Source organism: Rhinatrema bivittatum, chromosome 4 (genome assembly GCF_901001135.1).
Source record: "Rhinatrema bivittatum chromosome 4, aRhiBiv1.1, whole genome shotgun sequence".
Classification (NCBI taxonomy): domain Eukaryota; kingdom Metazoa; phylum Chordata; class Amphibia; order Gymnophiona; family Rhinatrematidae; genus Rhinatrema; species Rhinatrema bivittatum.
The window spans coordinates 227,664,515-227,688,998 of record NC_042618.1 but is presented as its reverse complement, the minus strand read 5'-3'; the positions used below and the strand labels follow the sequence as shown (position 1 = coordinate 227,688,998).

Genomic DNA, 24,484 nt, shown 5'->3' with positions numbered 1-24,484 from the left:
TAAATTGTTTCATTTGCATGCACTCGCGCTAAACCATGTGTTTTAAAGAAGGTTTGGGGTAGATTTTATAAATCTACGTGCGCGCGAACAAAAGTATGCCGGATTTTATAAAATACGCGCGTATCTTATAAAATCCTGGGTCAGCGCACGCAAGGGGGTACACATTGGTGCAACTTGTGCACGCCGAGCCCTGCGCGAGCTGCCCGTTCCCTCCCAACCCCCACCCCCCCCCCCCCCGGCCCTATCTAAACCTTCCCCCTACCTTTGTTGGGAAAGCTACGCCTGCCAGAGGCAGGTGTAACTCTGCGCGCGTCAGCAAGCTGCTGGCGCGCCATCACCCGACCCGGGGGTTGGTCCGGAGGCCTCGACCACGCCCGCGGGCCGGTGCCACGCCCCTGGAATGCCCTGAAATTCGCGCCGCCCACCCGACACGCCCCCCCTTGCGAAGCCCAGGGACTTACGCGTGCCGCCGAGCCTATGCAAAATAGGCTCAGCGCGCACAGGGGCGTTTTAAAAGAGATACACGCGTACCTTATGCACGTAACCCTTTTAAAATCCAGCCCTTTGTGTGCAGTTTTCTTGCGCTGAACACTTGTTGTATACTCTTGTAAGGCTAGCATTGGAAAACTGCGTGCAAAACCCCGCACAAGTATGTGCAAAAACCCACAGTAGATTTAGTGCTGCTTATTACATTAGCCCCTTTGTGCATCAGTGCAGGATGCCTGTTATTGAAAAGGATAGTCTGGTCCCAGATACAGTGCATTCAGAAAGTATTCAGACCTCCTCACTTTTTCCACATTTTGTTACATTACAGTCTTATTCTAAAATGGATAATATGCATTTCCCCCTCCTCAGTCTGCACACAATACCCCATAATGACAAAGCAAAATCAGGTTTGTAGAAATATGTGCAAATAAAAAAAAACAAAAACCTGAAATATCACATTTTAGATAAGTATTCAGACCCTTTGCTATGACTCTCAGGTGAATTCTGCTTACAGTAATCATCCTTGATGTTTCGCCAACTTGATTGGAATCCACCTGTGGTAAACTGAATTGATTGGACATGATCTGGAAAGGCACACACCTGTCTATATAAGGTCCTACAGTTCACAGTGCATGTCAGAGCAAAATCAAAGCCACAACAAAGTGTGGAACGGCAAGCAAACACACTATAAACTAATCAGTCCAGCAGGTGTGTTGCATCAATAGGTAACATTGATCCAAAAAATATTTGAGACAAGCAATTAAACAGCAAAAATACAGTAATTCCAAATAACCAAATGTTTATTGAAATATTAGTCCCCTGACATGGAACTGTGTTTCGTTAGGGCTGCATCGGGAGGGACGAGTGACTTTTAATATAAAGTCATTAGCACCACATCATTGGAAGAGAACTCTGCAAAAACCAAAACGAAAAAAATTGAAAATAGTATAGGACAGTGAGTGATGTGGCAAAATTAGCAGAGGAAAACTCTAAAATGTAAACAAATATAAATTCTTCAATATACATATCCCATCCAGTTATTATATAGACATCAAAATAGCATGGATGTGAATATAAATCATGAAGTAGTATGTGAGAGTTGAATCAAAGCCATGAAGTCGAAGGAATTGTCTGTAGATCTCCAGGACAGGATTGTGTTGAAGCACAGATCTAGGGAAGGGTACAAAAAAATTGCTGCAGCATTCAAGGTCCTGAAGAACACAGTGGCCTCCATCATTCTTAAATGGAAGAAGTTCAGAACCACCAGGACTCTTCCTATCACTGGCCACCCTCTCAAACTGAGCAATTAAAGGAGAAGGGCCTTGGTCAGAGAGGTGACCAAGAACCCGATGGACACTCTTACAGAGCTCAAGAGTTCCAGTGTGGAGATGGGAGAACCTTCCAGAAGGACAACCATCTCTGCATCACTCTATCAATCAGGCCTTTATGGTAGAGTGGCCAGATGGAAGCTACTCCTCAGTAAAAGGCACATGACAGCCCATTTGGAGTTTGCCAAAAAGTGCATGAGAAACAAGATTCTCTGGTCTGATGAAACTAATATTGAACTCTTTGGCCTGAATGCCAAGTGTCATGTCTGGAGGAAACCAGGCATTATGCTGTGGGGATGTTTTCCAGTTGCAGAAACTGGGAAACTAGTCAGGATAGAGGTAAAGATGAACGGAGCAAAGTATAGAGAGATCCTTATTTGAGTGTGTTATTGTTATGAAGCCCTAGGAGAGCGGTTCCATTTTCCAGGGGTTTGTGTGATCTTGGACCATGGCTCAACCCCAGAGGAACTCCGAAGAGGTGGCGAGGCAGGCGAGGCATGCCCGAGCATGGGCTGGACAGGAGCAAGGCTGGAGTGAAGACAGACGATGGAATCCGGAGCTGGGACAGAGCTGGAGCGAAGACGAGGATGATTGAAGGTACTGACCCTCCACCAGACCTACACGCTTCAGGAAGACCAACAACGCAATGGTGGTCTTTGAACAGTCCTCCGACCGTTCCAAGCCCTTTCGGACCTGCCGCTGGGAAATGGCAAGAAGCGGCAGGCTGGACAGAGGTCAGGGAAAACGAAGACCGGAACATAAAGATTCAGACGAAAACTCAGGCGAAGACGTAGGTACTTGGAAGAAGACAAGGAGTCAAGTGCGAGGTTCTGAAGACAAGGAGTCAGGATCAAGAGCTGGGTTGAGACTGTGACACAGCATGCCCTACACAGCCCACCCTTGGGGCTGGTCGCGGACCACGCTAGGACCAACGTAGACTCTAGACGAGATGGAGTAACTGAGAGGCATGTTGCAGAAACTGTAGAGTCCTGCACCGGGGCATGCCCTACACAGCCGCCAGTGGCTGGTCGCGGACCACGCTGGTACGGTACAGGTTCTGGCAGAGTCTTTAGCATGGATGGAGCAGGCACAAGGAATCCAAGGGCGAGCAAAGTTCAAGACACAGGACTTGGCTTCAAGCAAGGATTCAGGACAAAGACAGGACTTGGCTTCAAGGAAGGATTACTCTCCAGAGGCTTGAGCTACGGTAGTGAGGAAGGCATTGTACCATGAAGCACCCTACTCAGCCCACCCGTGGGGCTGGTCGCGGACCACGACATGGCATGCCAGGAAAGGTGGAGGAACCAGGGATTCAGGACATCAGGAACAGGAGACAGGCATCAGGACTGGATCACAGACATCTGGACTAGATCAAGGACACCAGGACAAGACAAGGAGCTCCAACGAAGAGCAGGAAACACAGGACCTTGAAGAAGCGATGGAACAGCGAGACTCCTGGAGCGAAGGCAGGAAGATCCCAGGAACGTCTAACTCCTTGCGAAGGCAAAGCTGGAATGAACGCTGGGCCCTTTTGTAGGGCTGAAGAGGATTACGTCCGGGGAGGAGCTCGCAGAGGGCCACACCTGACTGGCCCTTAAAAGGGAGAAGAGATGTGCGAGCCCGTGCCTTAGGAGATCCAGGAGAAGAGAAGACAGGCTAAGGGTGTCCCCAGCCACGTGGAGGCCCCAGATTGAATAAGGCAGGCAGCGGAAGCAGCCCTGCCATGGAGCTTGAGGAAGGCAGGCTGCAGGAGCTGCCATGGAGCTTGAGGAAGGCAGGCTGCAGGAGCTTCCTGCCGCGAAGACAGCAGCAGGGATGGCCTCCCTGCCGGGAAAGGACCCCGGCAGCAGCAGACATGGCCTCACTGCCATCCGAGGACCCCAGGAGCGGCTCTAGCTGCAAAGAGGATCAGTCGGCAGCGCAGGAGCGGCAGCGGCATCCCCAGCCACGTGGGAAGGCTCCCAGCGGCTTGGCCCTGCCGCGCAGGGCAGAAGACTGCCACGATCTCTGGACCGCGGAGGACGGTGGCGGACTCCCGCATTCGGGGGAGCAGCGTCAGTGGCCGACCGGCCGCAAAGGTAGGTTCTCAACATTTATTTACCGTCATTCCATGTAAGAATCATTAGATCACAACGGTGTTCAGGTTTAACACAGATAAAGGATGAGTTACAAAAGCAGGCATACATACAGGTAAACATTCCAAATCTAAGGGTGTACTTCAAAGACAGACATAAAAGATGCATTCGTTATAGGGGGCATGAGAGTATGGGGTAATGTGCAGTACATAATTGGTTATCAGAGTGAGGGGGAATTGATTATACCAGTTAGAGAGGCATTATTGAATAGCCAAGTTTTCAGTTCTTTCTTAAATTTCTTAATGTCTATTATTCGAAGATTCTCTGGCATTGAGTTCCATAGCACTGGGCCTGCAATTGATATTGCTCTGTCTCTCGTTTGTGTTAGATGAGAATTTTTTATGGTCGGGATTTCTAGCAGACCTTTGTTCTGAGATCTAAGCGCTCATGTGGGAATATGTGGATTGAATGTTATTCCCATCAAATTGTTTGGATTCATGCTGTATATTATTGTTAGTACTTTGTATATTCTCAACTGTTCAGGTAGAAAATGTAATGCTATCAGGGTTGGGGCAATGTGGTCAAATTTCCTTTTTTCTGGTTAGAAGGCTGCAGCATTTTGCAGTAGTTGGAGCGATTTAAGGTTACTAGCCAGAAGTCCTAGAAATAGAGAATTACAGTAATCTAAATTTGAGAATATTACAGATTATAAAACAGTTCTGTAGTCAACTGTGCTTAGTAGAAGTTTCAGTTGGCTCAGGATTTATAGTTTGTGGAAACCAGATTTGATGAGTTTGCTAATGTGGGTCTACATAGTTAAGTTTTCGTCGACTTGGACTCCAAGATCCCTTACCTGAGTTGCTGGAATTAGTTAGCAGTTTCAAGATCAATACGGGGTGGAATAGGTTTTGGGGGGGTTTTTTGGGTTCATTGATAGCTTCATTTGTGCAAGTTTTTCCTTTATAGTGATCATATATTCAGAAACAAGTGATGCTGTTTTCTCAAATGATTTTGTTAGAGGGATATAGAATTGCTGATCTTCTGCATATAGAAAAGTTTTGTTTCAAGGTCAGTTAATAATTTGCACAAAGGCAGCATGCAGATATTAAATAGGGTTTCTGATAGCGCAGAACCTGCGGAACACCAGTTGTGCACTGGAATGTGTTGGAAAGGTGATTTATCTAGTTTTAATTGGAAAGATCTGTCTGCAAGGAAAGACAAACCATTTTAGTACATTTCCATCAATCCCTGTGTGTCTCAGCTGGTGGCATAGATTATGGTCAACAATGTCGAAGGCAGCTGTTTAGTCTATCACAACTAGGCAGTATGATTTATTGGAGTCAAAGGCCCACAGTATAGGGTCTATTATGGATAGTAGAAGGGTTTCTGTTGAGCGATTCTTTCTGAAGCCGAACTGGTAAAACCTGCTCCAGAGCACTCTGGACGTCAGACTTGGGCAATGATTCACCTTCCAACAGGACAATGATCCAAGACAACTCAGAAGTGGCTTCGACACAAGTCTGCAAATGTCCTTGAGTGGCTCAGCCAGATTTCAGACTTGAACCCACCCGAGCATCTTTTGAGAGACCTGAAAATAGTTGTGCATTGATGCTTCCCATCCAACTTGACAGAGCTTGAGAGGATCTGCAGAGAATAATAGGAGAAAATCTAGGTGTGCCAAGATTGTAGTGCCATACCCAAGAAGACTTGAGGCTGTAATTGCTGCAAAAGGTGCTTCAACAAAGGGTCTGAACACTTATGTGATATTTCAGTTTTGGGTTTTTCTTTTATTAATTTGCATACATTTCTACAAACCTAATTTTACTTTTTCATTATGGGGTATTGTGTGTAGATTGAGGAGGGAAAAATGCATATTAGAATAAGGCTGTAACGTAACAAAATGTGGAAAAAGTGAAGAGGTCTGAAAACTTTCTGAATACACTGTATAATGTATGGGGGAAATATAATGTGAGACACCTGGACATGTACCACCATCTCTTGAAATAGCAGATTAGTTTTATGTTTTTCTGCCTTTTTTTTTTCCATTTTTGTAATTGCAGTAATAGAACCCACTTCTTATGCTATGGTATTACAATATTTGTGTGTACACAAAGTATCTTTAGTGAAACTTGCCCTTCAGTCTTCTACTTAGATGTTCATCATTAATTCTTCATAACTACAAACCCTGTTGTATCTTATTGTGTAATTATTAGTTTTGATATGGTCTGCTAAAACCTGCAGTTTATTAACTTTTAGAAATATTGTAAATGTTTTCCCATTTGATAATGCAATGATATGATCTTAAAATTATCTCTACTAAAATATCAGTTTGTACTTTACCTGAGGTCATTACATCTTGTCTTGCTTCTTTAGAATTTACATTCTTTTGCTTTTGTGCACCAAAATACACTGTTTCTAAAATTTGGGATCCTACCAGCAACACTTCACAGGTATGGGGTAACTTCCCAGTTACCTTAGTACTCTACTATACTCCTGAGGTAAATCAACCTTATTTCACCAAACCCCTTATTCTGCAGCAATATACTAAGCAACTCTGGCATCAACAATCTGGTAAAGTTCTAAAGGTTTATATCTCTGAAAAGTGAAAGTGAATTGAGACCCAGGTATCTGGAAGGTGATGTTAAGGAGTATAATTTAGCATGTGCAGAGGAAATTTTTTATTTGTTTCATAGGTCACCTCCACTTGTTTCATTAGCTTTTTCCATGAAAGTCAACGCAGCCTATTTTGAGCTTCAAAATTGGAGTTTTCTAATCAATTGCAATGAAAAATTGTGGATAGACAACATCAGAAGGGGGGAAAAACTCCAAGGTATTGTGTGGCAAGGTGGCATGAATAAAGTACCGTAAAGGGGCAAAAGGGTACCAACATGACAGGATTTTTCCAAGGCACCATCAGAGGAGCAAAGCAATATTGAGTGTCAAAAATACCTCAAGACTTCAAAACAGGGCACTAATAGCAGTGCCATGAACTCCCAAAGTTAGCACGGGAAGGGCAACGTGACACCAAGAGTGGCATGAAGATCCTAAGGCAACATGAAGGGGGAACAAAGCAGCAAAAGTGGCAGGAAAAGCCCCAGGCACCTGCTGTTTGCTCAATACAGCCATAGATTTGAATGGGCAATAGGTTTGAATAGGAAACATTAACAAATGAGATGAAAATTTTCATTTAAATTTGTGAGTACCCTCCATTCATTTTCGGGGTCTACGAATAAAATGAACAAACTTGTTGCAGTTTACTCATTTCTGTTTCAAACAAAAGCACATCCCTAGAGTATATATACATCCTACTAATTAGCCATATTCAAGTGATAGTTGTCTTACAAATATGTATGGTTTTCACTTTACTTCACTGTAATAGATTCAGATCTTCCAATGCCTTTGTTAAATGTTAAGTGTTAAAATCAATTCACTTGAAATTCTCTTCAAAATTTTCAGTAGCTGCAATAATAGAGAAGTTGTGATCTTGGGATAAACAGAGCCCTTAATGCCCCCAGAGCTAGCACTAATTAGCAAAGTTTGGCAGATGGAGACAGGGAGAATAAAGAATTGTGTGGTTAGGCCATTAAGACTAGAAGACAATAAAGAATTGTGTGGTTGGGGCATTTTTGTCCTGCAAACGGTTGCGGAGAATTAGAGAGAACTTTAAAACAATGGAGTCTGTAGAAAGGAAAATGAAGACATTCCACGCTAGTTCCAAGCTCCAATATCCCGGTTGTAGGCGTATGAAACAAATTAAGTGCTGGATTGCAGACCAGACTTGGCAGATGACAACAGCAACTGTGGAAATAGGACAACTGCAGCTGTAGCCACTTTTCTCCTTTTGGTGGGAGGGAGCGGAAAGGCAATGGTAGAATGGAATTGTCATATTTCTATATGTGTAATGAAAAAGACAATAAAGACACTTTTTTTTTTTTTTTTTTTTTATTCATTGTATCTTGGCTTAATTGATCTGTGTAATATAGATGTTCTCCTGCTTGTTTAGGTGGATTTGCTGAATTCTCAGGCTGTTTTCCTGGCCTTTGTGAAGGAAAAGCTGCTGTTGTCCCTACATGTATTTCTCAGCCATGCCTTCCTGTCTCTAACATTGGACCAACCCGAATCCTGCCCCATCTATATTTGGGCTGTCAGAGGGATGTCCTCAACAAGGTGAGCAGCTTAAGTTTGTAGCTCGGAAATCACATGTTTTGTCTTGAAATTTGAGAGAGTGTTATATAATGATTGCTGTTGAACGATGTAACTAAAACATGAAGTAAAGCACGCAGTGGTTTTTTTTGGGTTTTTTTTTAAACCCATTACTTCGGCTTGTACAGTATTACAGGAAGTAATACTGTTAAGTAACATTGTCAAGGTTAAACAGTTACTGCAGCCTTCTTTTATTAATGTAATTGTTTAGTTAGAGAACATTTGTTCTGGAATGTCATCGGCTATTAAGAAAACTAGTCTACAGCTGTTGATAGATATACACATCATGGGCCGGATTTTCAAAGGCCTGCGCGCGTGTGTGTGTGTGTGTGTGTGTGTGTGTGTGTGGGTTACACACGTCTGGCTTATTTTATAGCGGCCCGGCGATGCGTGTAAAGCCCCGGGACACGTCTAAGTCCCGGGGCTTTACTAAAGGGGCGGGGCCAAGGGGAAGGGAAGTTCCTTTCCAGGCCGCTCTGATTTCAGATCGGCCTGGGAGGGAAGGGGGGAAGGCAGTGTGGCTCGGCGCGCGCTTTGGTGCACAACTGTGCACCCCCCTTGTGCGTGCCGACCCGTGATTTTATAACTTGCGCGCATCTGTGTGCGCAAGTTATAAAATCGGGCATACATGTGCGCGCGCCGGGTAGCACGCGCACATGTTCGCCCGCACGCTGCTTTGAAAATCTACCCCCATATGCTGACATGTGACATTGCACTTTTATTTTGATCTCTAATATATCCAGATTCTGAAAATGTATAGGGCTTTAAAAAAAATTTGTTTTGGTAGGCATGATAGCATCTCAAGCAATGCAGGTACCTCTTATTTTCCTATGTATTGAAGAAACAATTTACATACTCTCGCACTTACACACACATACACTCACACACTGACAGATATACAATAGTGGTGTGCAAAACATATTGAGGTAGATCTTCAAAACATACGCACGTGCGTACTTTTGTTCGAGCCACCGCGCATATCTTATAAAATCCGGGGTCGGCGCGCGCAAGGCTGCGCAAAATCGGCAGCCTGTGCGCGCCGAGCCGCGCAGCCTGCCTCCGTTCCCTCCGAGGCCGCTCTGAAATCGGAGCGGCCTCGGAGGGAACTTTCCTTCCTCGTCCCCCCACCTTTGTTGGGCAAGTTACGCCTGCCGCCCGGCATCCCCCGGCACAGGCCGCAGTGCTGGGGGACTCGGGACCGCCCTCCCGGCCCGCCCCCGAACCGTCGCCACGCCCCCTTCCGCCCCTTTTACGAAGCCCCGGGACTTACGCGCGTCCCGGGGCTTTGCGTGCACCGAGGCCTATGCAAAATAGGCGCGCCGGTGCGCGAGTGCCCTGTACGCGTAAATCCTCCCGGATTTACGCGCGCAGGGGTTTTAAAATCTACCCCATTGTGCAGAAATTCAGCTTTGCTGGAAATTCAGAAATGCTGCATGTCATATGTGTGAGCCAAGCATTATTTAGTGCTTGATGACATTGCAAAATGAGGGCCTGATTTACTAAGGTTTTTCTCCCATTCTGTTTCTATGGGAAAATGCTTATTAAATGAGGCCCCTAGTTTGCTATTTACAGTAGTTAAGAAAAAAACCTCAAACTGAGGCAGTTATAAAAAAAAAAAAAAAAAGTTCCTAAAATATGATTTGTCTTTATTTTATAATGGTGAATAAGGTACAATGATAACATGCGATCTAAATGTCAAAATTAGCACATTTGTTACATGACTTTGCTTTGTAGATACAAACAGGGTTTGGCACAACTAAAGGCAATTGATTTCTCACATATTGACCTATAATATCTTATCTAAATATACATAACCTATGTTATACCACAAAAAGAAGAAACAAAAAGACAACATTTTTCACAAAAAACACATTATAACAATATATTACATAATTTCAAATACATACTTTAAAAGCATTGCAATACATAATCACAAACATTTCTGCAAACCAACATCATATACATAAAATATTTCCCAAACACAAAAAAACCCTCAACTACAATATAAATACAAAAGAATAAACAGAACACAAAAAACAATACATATTGGGGTAGGTTTTATAACCAGCACTGGTGCGCACACATGGATGCGCAGATTTTATAACATGCGTGTGCCGGCACGCACATGTTATAAAATCGGGTGGCCGTGCGCACATGCGTGCCAGATTTTACAATCCACGCGCGCATGTGCAAGGGGAGGGGGGAACTTTTGCAATTTCCACACAGCGATGCAACTGGGCCTTCCCCAGTTCCCTCCCAGTCTGCTCCAATTAAGGAGCGGACTGGGAGGGAACTTCCTACCCCCCTACCTAAACTCCCTCTTCACATCTCCTCCCCACCCCCTAAACCCTATGTATCTGTTCTTGGGTTTTTTTTTGTTTTGTTTTAATACTTCAGGGCCCGAGCTGAAGTAAGTTACGCACACCGGCCAGCTGCCTGGTGCGTGAGTCTTCGGGACAGCGTTCAATGATTTCTTTGCCATTTGAAGCTTTGCAATGGTATTGCCCTTAAAATGAAGGTACTTTAAATCAATAATGTTGGGTGCATTTTAATAAAAAGTCCTTTGTAAGACTTTTTCTGTGAGATTTTTTCATAAACTGATTTTTGAGAATTTTATGTGAGATTAAGTATCACTGGGAGTTACCATAATTTAAGCCACATTCGCATCAGTTTTGTATACCTAGCAGAGCTTGGTATACAAAACTAAGTGGCATTGACATATTTAAAAATATCTTATAAAATTCAGCATAGTAACCATAGGGACCTGGAGCTTTTAAAAGTTTCGCTTTCCAAATTTCCCCCAATATCTCCTCTAGGCTAAGTGACTTATTCAGCCAAGTGTGATTTTCCTGAATAAATTTTAGATCAATTGACCTTATCTAAAATAATCTTTGCATTTTTCCATATTACAGCCTTCAGAGGAATATAGTTCTTTATAGAATGTTTTGGGTTTTTTTCTAAATTGAAACAATCCCTTGATTAGAGTTGACAGGAGTTTCCTTAGGCGATTTAAGTGTGGCAATAAATCTAGGACCTGAACTTGTTTTAATTAAGTTTGCCATTAATTTACGATTTTATTCCCTTGCTTATAAAGTTTAAACTTGTAGTAAGTAATACTTTTTATAGCTCTCTGATACACTAGAGAAGTCAGAACTACCTGTAGTGCTAGAATGTTTCCCAATTAGCACTTGTGTTGGAATTTGCCAGGAGACATTTAGCTTTCTTATGCTTACTTTCCAAGTCTCTTATCCAAATCTTGTCTCTTTGCTATGTAAGAAATGATTTCAACCTTTAATATCGTCTTGACAATATACCAAAAAATAATTCTGGGCCATCTTTATGTATGCCATTATGACATTCATATTCTACCCACTTAGATTTAAGATAATTGTGAATTGGTCACCAGGAAATATGGCTTGTTTTGTTTTCCTAATAAGGGGGGTGTATTGGTGTTTTAGGTCTGGTGTAATATTTGCAGTGTTAGCTTACCTAGGTAGAGTTGTTGCTGTTTTGAGTCCTGGCAGTGTTTTGATATGGAAAGTTTATTTTATTGTAATTCTATTTTCGTGCGGCTGTCTGAAGGCCATGCCCGTACCCAAGATACGTTACAGTAGACCTAATACCATATGAGTTCCAAGTGTCTCTTGCTTTTTTACAGGGTTTTCTGGTTGGCACCACAGCAGTGTATGCAAATTAATGTATAAATATTTGTGATACCTTTTACCTCAGAAGACTGTGCTTTGAATGTCATTTGTCATGAAAAATCTGTTATAAATGCATTTTTAATTGTGAGTCAGGAGGGTGTGATGGAGTGGGGCGGGGGGGGGGGTGCAAGGCTGTAAGGTTTTCCTAGGGCACCTAATACCCTTGCACCGGCCATGGTCATTGCTGTACAAACCTTTAAGAGTCTCCCAACTCGTGGTGACACGTGTGTCGTGTTGCGCAATGGGCGAGGGCGCAGTTTTTCACTTCTCCATAGGCGCCACGTTGCCCGGCTACGGCTTTTGCTTCTAAAGTAGTAGCAGGATTGGAGTCTGGCCTTACACTGAAAATTTATGTTTGAATAATTTTTTTTTATTTCATCAGTATCTGTATATTAATGATGAGCTCACGCCACTTTTATAGATTCTTAGGGCACATGTGTTGCTGAATTGTCTTTGGAAAGAATAAAAGCTACAAAGAATAGTGTTTTTAGGAAAAATGTTGGTTAAAAAAAAAAAAAGAGGAATAGGAAAAAAAAAAAAGGTCTCTGGCAGCTTTTAATTGTAAACAAATGGCCAGTTTATGGTGTCCTCAGGAGCCTGGGTCATGTGGTTCAGTGTGGGATAAGGCATGCACTCCCCAGTCAGCAGAAGTGGAGAGACGGGAAATGGGAGATCTTTAAAGAAACTTTTTGCACAGCCAGTCTACTTGTTTTTTTATTGAGACCAAAACTGTATTAAGTGGTGTTCAAAATTGGTCTCTCCTTTCACTAATTGCCCGCTGAAGCTGTCCTTTTCAATGCTATATATCTCAATATGCAAGTGAACAATGAAAAGTACTGCTGCTATGTAAAGATGAGAAAATGCCCCCTTTTTTTCTTCCTGGTTTATAGGAAAAACACGGAAAAGAAGAAAATGGTTGATGGGGGGGGGGGAGGAAAGTAGTGTATCTGCCACCAGTAGAGTGAATTTTTTAGATTAGCAGTTAAGAACATCTGAAAGAGAATTTTCCATCAGCTGGGCCTGCCCAGTGGTTCAGGTGACAAGTGCTACGCAGATTAAGGTCCTCAGTTTGATCCCTGAATTGGATTTTGCTCCTCGAGTTGGCTGGGGATGCTGCAGATTCCACATTCATGGCCCCTCTACAGGGCACCTGGTGGCCAGATTCAGCGACCATGATTGGAAGCTTCTGGAAAGAGCCCTAGTGTATGCCCCCCCCCCCCCCCAGTCCAGAACTGTCACTGCTAAATATTTGTGAGAGGTAAGAATATAAAATAGAGGTAATACCCCGATAGTTGTGTCTGATCCCAACCGTAGTTCTGAGTGAGCTGAAACCTGGAGAAAACTGCCGGGTCAAAGAGAAATCCCCTCCCCTTTCACTGCTTCTTTGGGAGTCCAGTTAAACTGGAAACCCCCTCTAGTAGATTTCATATTAATGGTATAATGCCAGCCAGCCACCCCTTGGCACAATCTATTGATACGCAAATGCAACCACACCGGAAGCATAAGGGAAACACGGTCAACAGCACTAAGTGCCCCACAGCATTTGAGCCAGTACAGTTTTCTAAGCATCATTTCCAACAGAGGCCATACAATGGGCGTGAGGGTTTCCAGTGGGACAGGTAGCACTGAATTGTCTGTGCCACTGTAAAAAAAAAAAAAAAAAAAATGGTGCCTCAGGTCTATATTGTCTTATTTTTATCCTTTTTTTCTTTTCATCACTCTCCTCTCTACAGGAGCTAATGCAGCCAACGCTAGTTTGCTTGTTTTATTTATTCTTCTTTTATTTCTTGTTGGTTTTTGCTCCGTTTAATATTTTATTGTAAAGCCTGTTGCTGCATTACTGTTTGCAGTAAACCGAGGTGATGTGCTGCACATGCCGCGGTATATAAAAAAAAAAATCGCCAAATAAATAAATAAATTCAAATGTAATTCTTGCTTCTACACTCATAGCACACTACTTTAATTGTCTCTAGTTTTAGATCCTGTTATAACTGACTGTACAATATATTAGCTTTCTTTACCCTTGCTTTTCTCACTCTGTCCCTGCCTCCCCGCAGGAGCTGATACAACAGATTGACATTGCCTATGTCCTGAATGCAAGCAACACGTGTCCCAAGCCTGACTTCATCCCAGAGTCCCATTTCTTGCGCATACCTGTAAACGACAGCTTCTGTGAGAAAATTCTGCCTTGGCTGGATAAATCTGTGGACTTTATAGGTAAGAAGTTGTTTTTTTTCCCCTTAAGTTATGCCTGAGCTGGACTGATGCTTTACTGGTCAGCATGGGTGCTCTTTTGGTTGGCGAATTGAATTCCGCAGCCATCTTGTATTTTTCAGTCCTCGGGTCAGGAATATCTCAAAGGCAGATTTAAAAAGTAAAATTTAAAAGCATAGTAACATGTTATAGAGATTTTGAATGAAAATTAAATGCTGTTAGCCCCCCCATAGATGTTTCAATAAAGAAACATCTATTAAGAAAAAAATCAGTAACAACAAATCGATATAAGATCACTCGAATATATAAATATATACAACAGATGACTTGGTATTAAAACAAGTGGGCAAAGAACATTCCCAACATCCTAATATTTGCCATACCAGGGAGCACCAAGTAATGAATAAGTATATAATTCATGGGATAGGTACAAAAGGACCTTAATGGCAAATGCTGTGCACTATCATTGCAGAAAAGCTGGGCTAGACTTGCCTTCAGCTCTCCATACCACCTGGGGCTGGGGATACTGTGGAAGCAGGATACACATGCCTTGCAGGAAGGGAGTCCCATGTGGGTTCCAGAGGCATTTCTGGTCTGAGAGTCCTGGATAGAGATCTTTGTTGTAATCGGTGAACTAGGGAAGGTGGTTATTAAAAAAAAAAAAAAAAAAATTAAATTAATAAAAAATTAATAATCCTCCCCCCTCACATATATACACAAAGCAGTTGTGTTTGGATAATGGTCTCAGCTTCACATGTACTAATCCTGTGTCGGCGTATACGGATGCGCCTGTATGCACACAGCAAACATCCGTGAAGGCATGGGCATGTCAGTATGTGCAGGGGCAGGAGCAGTACATGTGTCTCGCCCTTGAAACGGGCAGTAGCCTAGCAGAGTACAGCAGCATGGTGGGGAACCCGGTCCCAGCACACAGCAGTGGAGCGGGGAAGTATGCAAGCAACTCTGGCCCCGGCGGGCAGTGTCATAGGGAAGTTTGGTTGCAGAGAGAAGTGTTTAGGTGGCATACCTGCTGAACTGGCAGGGCTGGGGAAACTGTGATGCACAGCACGAGGTGCATGATGGGAGTCTGTGAGGTTCCGGGCCTCTTTGACAGGTGCAGGAGTCATGTTGGCCCCTGATTTTTTTTTTTTTTTTTTATGGGTCTGTTCTGCTTGTTTACGTGTGTGTGTATGCATAACTATATGCATATATATACATGTATGCATATAGATATAAAAATAGTAATGGAAAATAGCTGGGTATTTGCAAATGAAGGAGCTGTGCCATTGTTCAGTAGAGGTTCTTAGATTAAAAAGAAACAAACCAAAAAAAACTTCCTAACTTCTTGAGTTAATCCACACTTTAAGTAATACTACAGATGGAACTTTTTATTTACAGAATCTTTTTTTTTTTTTTTTTTTTAATTATGTATCATTAATGTACACATTACTAATATCTAAGTTGGAGCACAGGGTGAAGTGTAGATAGGTAAATTGACCCAAGGTTAAAACACTCTCAATAATGCTCACACTGAGTGCTAAAAAGCTGCAAAAGAGGTTGACTTAGTTTTACAGTTTGATTTTTGTGAATAAAGTTGATTTTTGGAAGGCATACAATGGTAGATAATGTTTAGAAAAAATAAAAAGCAACAAAGAATTACTACCAGGTCAGATAATATTGATGAAGTAGTTTAGCTTGTGTATTACAGATAGCAAAGACAAACAAACAAAAATTAGATCTGACTTTGACTAGTTATCTAGGAATATTTGCACCTCTTTGTCTCTTAACAGTGTAGAAGCTTTTCTGATATTAAATGTAGCATGTGTATAGCACAGCTTTATATTAATTTATGTGTGAGCAGCAATGGCTGTCTAAAAGCTTGTCCACCAGATTCATGGATTTTTGGCTCAATCAGAACCAGCCCTCTCTATAGGGCTACAGCACCATGAGCCTTCGTTCACAATTACCCGGGGAGGGGGGTCTCTTCCATTTTTATATCACTTTCCCAACTCAGCCCAGCCATCACAGTGACCATCCTTAGCCAGAGGCAACCACAAAGCACTGCTCCCTCCTGGCTAATGAAGGCTAGTAGGTGTCACTGTTGAGATGGTTGAAGCTCCTTCTCTGCTCAGGCCAGCTTAATGATCAGTGGCAGTGCACAGTACTTGCCAGTGAATGTTAGGCTGGCCCCTCACTTTTAAACCGTTGACGTAAAGTAATTTTTTTTTTGTGTGTGTGTCCAGGCTATATTTTAGTGTGCACAGGTTTCTCTGTCTTGTCTGCTGGTGCTTTAATGTTATTTTGAACTGGCAAGTTTTTTTTAACAGTGAATACATCATTCTTGTTGTGCAGAAAAAGCAAAAGCCTCCAATGGACGTGTGTTAGTTCACTGTCTTGCTGGAATTTCTCGATCTGCCACCATCGCCATCGCATACATCATGAAGAGGATGGATATGTCCTTAGATGAAGCCTACAGGCAAGGCAGTCTACTGGGGTCCTCCTAACTTTAGAAATTTAGATTCATAAGACCTAGGGAACAGTATATGAATTCAAGAAAGCATGGGATAAACACAGGGGATCTCTAAGGGAGCACTAAGACTTGTAAAGCTGAATTTGTTGGTGTGGATGGGCAGGCTAGATAAGACCATATGGTCTTTTTCTGCCATCAGGTTTCTATGCTAATTACTATTATTACTCCCTGGGGGAATTCTGCGCACAAAAACTTAAAATTCTGCAAACTTTATATTGGTCAAAATAACACAATTTACATGACAGTCTTTAAGTAATTACATTTTAAATTAATACAGAAAGTTATTACTTAAAGATGCAGAATTTTTAAAATATTTTGAGCAGGCTTTCCCTAGAAATTCACTGTAAGAGTGTCCCTTCCACTCCCCCTGCCCACTTTGCCCTCTCAGGCCCCATCTCCTCCACCTGCCAGTGTCTCTCCCCTCCAACTCTAGGCTCAACCCCTTCCACTCTATCGCCATTCCCAGTTTGACCCCGTTGTCAGTACTGCCCCTCACGCAGGTTCCCTCTGTCCCTCCCTCTCTCGCACACATGCCTCCTCGCTAGTGCACATACACACACCCTCATACAGGCTCCCTCACTCTTTCACGAAGACACATCACTTCATATAGGGTCCCTCTCTCTTGCATACACCCTCACATAGACTACCTATGTCTGTCTCTCACACACCCTTTCACATAGGCTCTCTCTCACACATACACAATCCTTTCACACAGGTTAGCACCCACACATACACATGTCCCTTTTTCATACACATGATCCCATTTTCACACCAGCTTCCAATCTCTCACACACATACACACTCCTTCACAATCTCCTCATATAGGCTCCTTCTCTCTGGCACCCACACTCAAGCATCCCTCCTGCTCTCCCCCCGCTCTCACTCTCACAACATCTCCCTCCTCTCTCCTCTCTCAAGCCTCCCCTCCCCCTCTCTACACACACACACTCTCTCCACCTCCTCTCTCACTCCCCCTCCCCCCTCTCTACACACACACACACACACACACACACACACACACACACACACCCATACACACTCTCGCTGCAAACAGTGCATGCTCCTTTTGCGGCACTCTGGATCCTTCTTCTTTGCCATGAACGGCGCACGCTCCTTTCGCGGCATGCCAGGGTCTCCTCTGCCATTTTGTCTGTACAGAATTTGGCAATTCTGCGCAGGGGGGGAATCCTGCGCAAATTCTGCGCTCCGCAGTAGTACAGAATTCCCCCAGGACTATATTATGGAGCAATATGTAAAAGGTTAAGCACTTTCAGGTGAATTTTCAAAGGAGTTACGCATGTAAATTTAACATAATATCATAGCAATTTTCAAAAGCCATTTACCCGCATAAGTGCACTTTGTGTGGGTAAATCCTATGGACATTTCAATGGCATATACTTTAGCAATTTTCAAAAGCCCACTTAAACTGGAAAAGTGCATTTACCTATGTAAAACCCAGTTTTAAGCATGTAAATCCTTTTGAAAATCAGGCCCTTTGAAAACATGGTGGGAGCGAGATCCCCCATGGTAACTAGTTCATAAGCCCTGAATATAAAAGTTGTATTCCTCAAATTACCATTTGCCTTGAGAAATTAATAGTAGGAGTAATGTTAATAGTTATGTGGTATTGTGTTGAATTGAGAAGTGCATGTATAGCAGTATGACTGCACAACCTGGAGCATTACTCCACTTCTTTAATGTAAGTAAAAGATAGTGAAATATATGCTAAACTTCTTGGGGGCCCTGCAATATAATGGGTTGAACTCTGCCTCAGTTAAAATCCTGCAGAGAGGAGTGTACTTTTTCAGGCCTATTGTCTTAATGGTAGTGCTGCTGTGAAATCTGGGTTCAGTTCCCAAGTCAGATTTCTGCTCCTTAGGCTGCCTGAGGCTGGGGGATGCTGTGAAGGCAAGCATCGGAAGGGAAGGAACTCCCAGCCATCATGAAGCAACACTCACTTGCCAGACTCGGGGTGCACGCATGCTAGGGTTGTTTACAGAAATTATTTTCAAAATGAAGTTTTATTTTTATTTGCTTTTTTGTTTTGTTTTTTGAAATAAATGAAACCAACAATTAAAAAAAAAAAAAAAGGAAAACTAAAGAAAAATGTTGGGTCTGGATCCATCCCTTCTCTCCACTGTGAAAACAAACAAAACAGAAGCCTCCTGGGCTCTCTCCCTCTCCCTCTAGCTTCTCACCCCATCCACAGTGTTTTGTACTAGGGCAGGAGCAATTCCCAGTTGCTCCCGGCCCCCCGCGGATGCAGCAGTACAAAATGGTGCCAGCTGACCGAAGGTAAACCATTCCTTCTAAGCTGCGTGCGTGTGCAGAAGTCATGAACGTGGCAAAACGCAGCGCGCGGGCACATGTGCACGCGTTTGCCAGCTCGCGCCCAGGGACACGGCCATTATATAACATGCACGCATCTATGCGCACGTTGTAAAATAGGCTGAATGGGGGTGGTGCACATGTACCCACAGCACAACACAATTTTACCAGTTTTCCCAGTTCATTTCCAGTTTGTCCGGGCAAGGGATAGGACTTCCAAATCCTCCCCCCCCCCCCCCCGACCCTTTAAAACTCTGCTGACCTGCTTTTAAAATTCACCTTAATATCTTTAATATATATATTTATGCTTAACTATAAAATATGAAATCAAATGTATCTTGTTTTCATGTTTTCTATTTATTTAAAACAAATGACATGCTGAAATAACTCAGGGGGGGTAATATTCAGAGTCACTGGCCAGATTGCAAAGTTATCCGGATACATTTATCTGGCAAACTTGGAGCAATATTTACTGGTGTAACCACATTATTCAATATAGATGGCTATCGTAAATATAAGACAGCTTTGTGGCACAACTCAAGTTAGCTAGATAACGTTAATCCAACTAACCTAACTCCTCCAAGAAACACCCTTGGGAACACCTCTACGATATCTGGCTACCTTTTAGCCAAATAAATAGAGATCTAGCTAAAGTATAGCCGGATAAGTGCCCAAAATATTCAGAGTCGGCCTTTAGCTGGGTAGCTTGTAAATACCACTTTCAAAATCCCAATGATATTTGCGTTATACTTGTTTAGGGACTCTTGGCTTGCACCATACAAATTTGAACTCTGCTTATAAAGAGTTGCACAAAAGAGAATTTTTTGCACCCACAGGCTTTCAAAAAGTTATTTATTTAACAGCTTTTTTTTTATACCGACATTCGTGGGTACATCATATCGGTTTACATTGAACTAAGAGAAATACAGAGAACAGGGATGGGGGAGTCACAACAAGGGGGGGGGGGAATAAACAAGGAAAAGGCAAAAGGAGCAATAAACTTAGGTGGTGGCAAAAACATGGAGTATGACAGAAATAAGAATAAAATAGAGAATAAACATCGGTAAAATGAGATGGAACATTGCCTGAGGCCGGTGCCTTCGGGGTTTTTTTTTAATTTTTATTTTTATTACTACACCGGCGGGGCAGAAATGATAGATCATTCCTGCCCTGTGAAGAATCTGCTGCTGGAATGAAAGGTTGGGTGTGGGAGGGGTCTGGAATCTGTGAGAAGTGAGATTCTTTCGTTTTTGTTTGTGTGTTTTCAGGGTGTGAGCATAACTTTCATTTTTGTTTCACTTTTTTTTTTGTCATTTAAAAAATGAAATGAAATGGGACATTTCATTGAAATGTCCTATTTTGTTTCCAGTGAAAGCACATCCCTCATGCATGCTGTGTGCTGGTAGAAGCTGTGATCCGTGACTCTTGGTGAAGATAGTCTCTGTGATGACTGTGCCAGGCTTGAGGAATTTTAAAAACTGGTGCAAAAAAAATGCTAGTTGTGAGTGAAGGTTTATGGTGTATAATCCCAGTAAGGGCCAGCTGTAATTTAAACTGGACCCCCAAAGGAGCAATAGAAAACTGCCAAGCCAAAATAAATAACTGTACTTTTTAATTTAAAACGCCCAAAACTTGTTTGTCCCAGGGCTGCCTTATCTTATCCATTTAAAAATAGAGACACTGAGGGATGTGAGGTACATGTTAAGGAAACCCTTCCCCCCCCACCCCTCGTTCCCACAAGAATAAAAACATTACATAATTTATATTGAGAGAGAGTTTTGTGGGTTTTATTTATATATTTTTTCTTCTTAAAATAGATTTGTGAAAGAAAAAAGACCGACCATCTCTCCCAACTTCAATTTTCTGGGCCAGCTTCTGGACTTTGAAAAGAAAATTAAGACCCAGGCAGGGCAGGCTGTGCCAATAAGCAAGCTGAAACTTCTCCACCTAGAGAAAGCCAGTGAGCACGGGACTGTCCCGGAGGGCCGGCAGAGCAGCGGCAGTCCCATGAATCCGCTCGGCGCCAACTCTACCTCAGGGGCTGTAGAGCAGAAAGCGGTGTTTCCGGGAGGCCTTCCTCTCACGCCGCGTCCGGCCTCCCTCGAAAACTCCCCCTTTCTCGAGGACTTCAACGGGCTCCACCTGTCGTCAGGTGAAAGGGTAGAAGACAGCAACAGACTCAAACGCTCTTTTTCTTTGGATATCAAATCTGTGCCCTATTGCACAGGCGGCCATTATGTGGCAGGCTTTGCTTCCTCGGAGGACAACCTGGAGTTCTACAAATCTGCGGCCGCTTTGGAGAGCGGCAGCAAGCTGTGCCAGTTTTCCCCGGTTCAGGAGGTCTCCGAGCAGACACCGGAGCCCAGCCCTGACAAAGAGGAAGCAAGTGTGCCGGACAAACCCCCGCCCGCCCGCCAGGTGGAAAATAAAAGCAGCCGGCAGCACCCAGGGAGAAGCAGCAACCTGGCCCAGAGACCGTTATTATACCCACTGCATCGAAGTGGCAGTATGGAGGACAACTATCAAACTAACTTCCTGTTCGGCCTCTCCACCAGCCAGCAGCATTTAGCTAAGTCTGCCGCGGGGATGGGCTTGAAGGGCTGGCACTCGGACATTTTAGCTCCTCAGGCATCCGCGGCCTCCCTGACAAACAGTTGGTACTTTGCAACCGATTCCTCCCACTTCTACTCTGCGTCGGCCATTTACGGCAGCAGTGCCACTTACTCTGCCTACAGCTGTGGCCAGCTGCCCACTGGTTGTGACTTGACCTGTGCTGTGCGCAGGAGACAGAAGACGAGCGATCGAGGGGACTCCAGGCGCAGCTGGCATGAAGAAAGCTCTTTTGAAAAGCAGTTTAAGCGGAGAAGCTGCCAAATGGAGTTTGGAGAGAGCATGTCGGACAGCAGGTCCCGAGAGGAGCTGGGGAAGGTGGGTAGTCAGTCCAGCTTTTCCGGTAGTATGGAAATCATCGAAGTGTCCTGAGAAACATCAGATAATGGGACTTGAGAGATTAAAATCTGTTCCTACTTTTTTTTTTGTTGTTGTTGTTAAGAACACTTCCCAGTAAATCTGAAATAATAATCCTGAGACTTTTTGCTACCATGATTTCAATGGAAACTGAAATACAGATTTAGGCTGTATAGTACTAGCTCTGCACTGGGGAGATTAAAAAAAAAAGTGGTTTTTCACCCTCCAAAGACAGATTGTCACAAATGAATCCCTCCCAGATGAAGCAATTCTATGCGATACGTTGCACATCACCTTAAAATGTCTTTTGTTCGTTGTGATGGAACATTTCTAGATGCCAGAGAGCAAAGCTTCCTGACGCTGTTTAGATTGTGTTACTTCACCCAAACCAGACATCGCATGATTTTTCTTCACTGCACCTTTTGCCCTGAGACTGAGCCAGATCCCAAGGGAGGGGTGGGAAAGGAACACTTTGTCGTGAACAATGAATTGATTAAAAGAAAAAAAAAAATTACCCCCATAATGACACACAGTGGTTGGATCCTAAAGATTGTAAATAATGGCGAAACTGATTTTAATGGACAAGTTTAGGTGACTTGCCAGAGCTGATCAGAGCAAGAACCGTACCTCAGAACATAAAGTTAGTACTTTGGCTACCAGTATTTTTTATTTTTTTTTTTCCAACAACCAATGTGAATAGGTAGTCAGCTAGTCCACTCTTGTCCCGTTTTAATAAAGCTGTCCACGCACAAGACTTCAGTTTTCATGCAGAAAGAGCAGTGGGAAGAGTTTCGTAAAAAGCAAACATAGGGCTGATCCATAATTATTATTTTTTTTTGTTTGTTTGTTTTCCTCCTGTTTCTGCTGGAAGAGGGTCCCTTGTGCAGATCTGCCAGAGAGCCCTCCCCCCCCCCCCCCCCACTAGAGAAAATAACCCCTTTCTTTATTTTCCTCCTTGAGGAAGAAAACACCATCTCCAGTGCCTTTGCCTCATGACAGAGGCGCAGTAGCGTGGTGCAGACGATGCTCCGCCTCCGGACCAAAGCTCAGCTTTGGACAGGAGACACAAAACTAGAAATTGTGGTGACTCCAGGTGAAATTGGCATGAAGAAACCTTTTTGATACAGCAGAACTCACCTGGCTGAGCGGTAGACTGTGTTATGAGCCTCCCACTGCATAGCTGTTTGAGTCCCTCTCTTACCTGAAAGGCTCCGATTCTGCCGGCACTTGCCGGTACTGAATACTGGCAACGTTTCTCCCCCCCCCCCCCCCCCCCCCCGGCATCAGCCCCTATGAAATTATTGGAAGGGAAAGGCTAGATTAGGAGAACAGTATCTCTTCCATCACCTTCAGCCTCAGCTCCCTCCTCCCCTCCTGTTTTCTACAGCAGTCTGGAAGGGGAGAGGTTGGAGCAGGAAGAAGAGAGCTATGTCTTCTGCTGAATGAGATTTGGGGCACTGTTCAATAGAGTTGGGGGAACAAGCCCTGTGTTTCTGTGCCACGGGATGGGCCCCACAGGGTTTCTGCTCCAGTTCAATTGTCCTGTGCCCCAAATCTAACTTAACAAAGAGCCTTCTGCTTCCCCAGTCCTATCAGTTCCCCTCCCAACCCCCTCATATACTGCTTTTTTGCCTTGGGGAGAAGACGGGAGTGGCTGGACTGGACCCAGCAGCAGGCCTCCGCTCTCTGTGCCCCGGGACTCAGTTGCCAGTGGGGGTAAGCAAGGAGAAGGAGGTGATAAGGGGGTGAATGCTTGGAAAAGTGGTATGGGGGGGGGGGGGGGGGGGGAGAGAGAGATGCGCCAGAGTGGGGCATGGGGGGAGTAGAGAGAGGGAGATGCATGGGAGGAGGAGAGAAGGGGGGTTGAGGGGGGGGAAGCACCACCGATGCCTCTCTCTCTCCCCCCTACCTAACCCCATCACCAGTGCTCTTCTCCTCCCCTCACTGGTGCTTTTCCTATGTCATGACAGCAGCAGAGGATGATTGCCTCCTGGTTAGGAAGAGGATGGCACTGTGGGCTGATCTCTGCAGTTGGTTCCAGGGTTGGGGCCACCACAGGGGTACAGAGCAGTCAACCTAAATTCTCCTTCTCACCCCAAAGACTACCCTGCCTTTGAATCCCAGTATCTTGCTTTCCAGAAAATAAAAAAAAGCACTCCTTATTTGATAGGTATGATTATGGACCTTACGAGCTTACCTCCAAGTAGGAACTATGATGAACTGCTATGCACTATGGTCTTACAACATTGCCTGCTTGTGGAACGTGATCTTCAGGTTGTTCCTTAAACTGGGCCAGTTTTAATTTTATCTATAAGCTACTCGAGACTCTTAAACCTGGTCTCCTTGCTCTTCATAGTAGTATTCTGGTTTCTGAGCTGCTGTTAGAAAATCTTGTTAAATCATTTGACTCTTGGTTACTGCTCCTGCTTTTTTGCCATTTCGGTAATCTAATTTTTTTTTTTTTTAATTTTTTTTTTTTTTAATTTCTCATACGGTCTGGAAATTCTGAAACATCATTTCCCATGAACTGTGTGTTAGCTCTGCTGTCTGTGAGCAGCGGGGATTTATAGGAAGCGATGTGTAAGAATGTCTCTAGGCCGTAACAAGAGCATGCAGACTGCTGCTGAGGCAGCTTTGTTACTAAAGCAG

The 24,484-nt window shown here is 43.7% G+C and overlaps 1 protein-coding gene across 1 annotated transcript in view; it reads left to right on the top strand.

Annotated features, from left to right (window-relative positions):
* The window catches only part of DUSP16 (dual specificity phosphatase 16), a 132,804-nt gene extending 109,203 nt beyond the window's left edge, over positions 1 to 23,601 (top strand). Inside the window, exons 5-8 of the mRNA XM_029599803.1 lie at positions 7,893 to 8,056; positions 13,854 to 14,013; positions 16,363 to 16,486; positions 20,686 to 23,601. Of these exons, the coding sequence (XP_029455663.1) occupies positions 7,893 to 8,056; positions 13,854 to 14,013; positions 16,363 to 16,486; positions 20,686 to 21,850 (1,613 nt within the window). The 3' untranslated portion in view covers positions 21,851 to 23,601. The remainder of the gene's footprint in view (positions 1 to 7,892; positions 8,057 to 13,853; positions 14,014 to 16,362; positions 16,487 to 20,685) is intronic.
* The last annotated feature ends 883 nt before the right edge of the window (positions 23,602 to 24,484 follow it).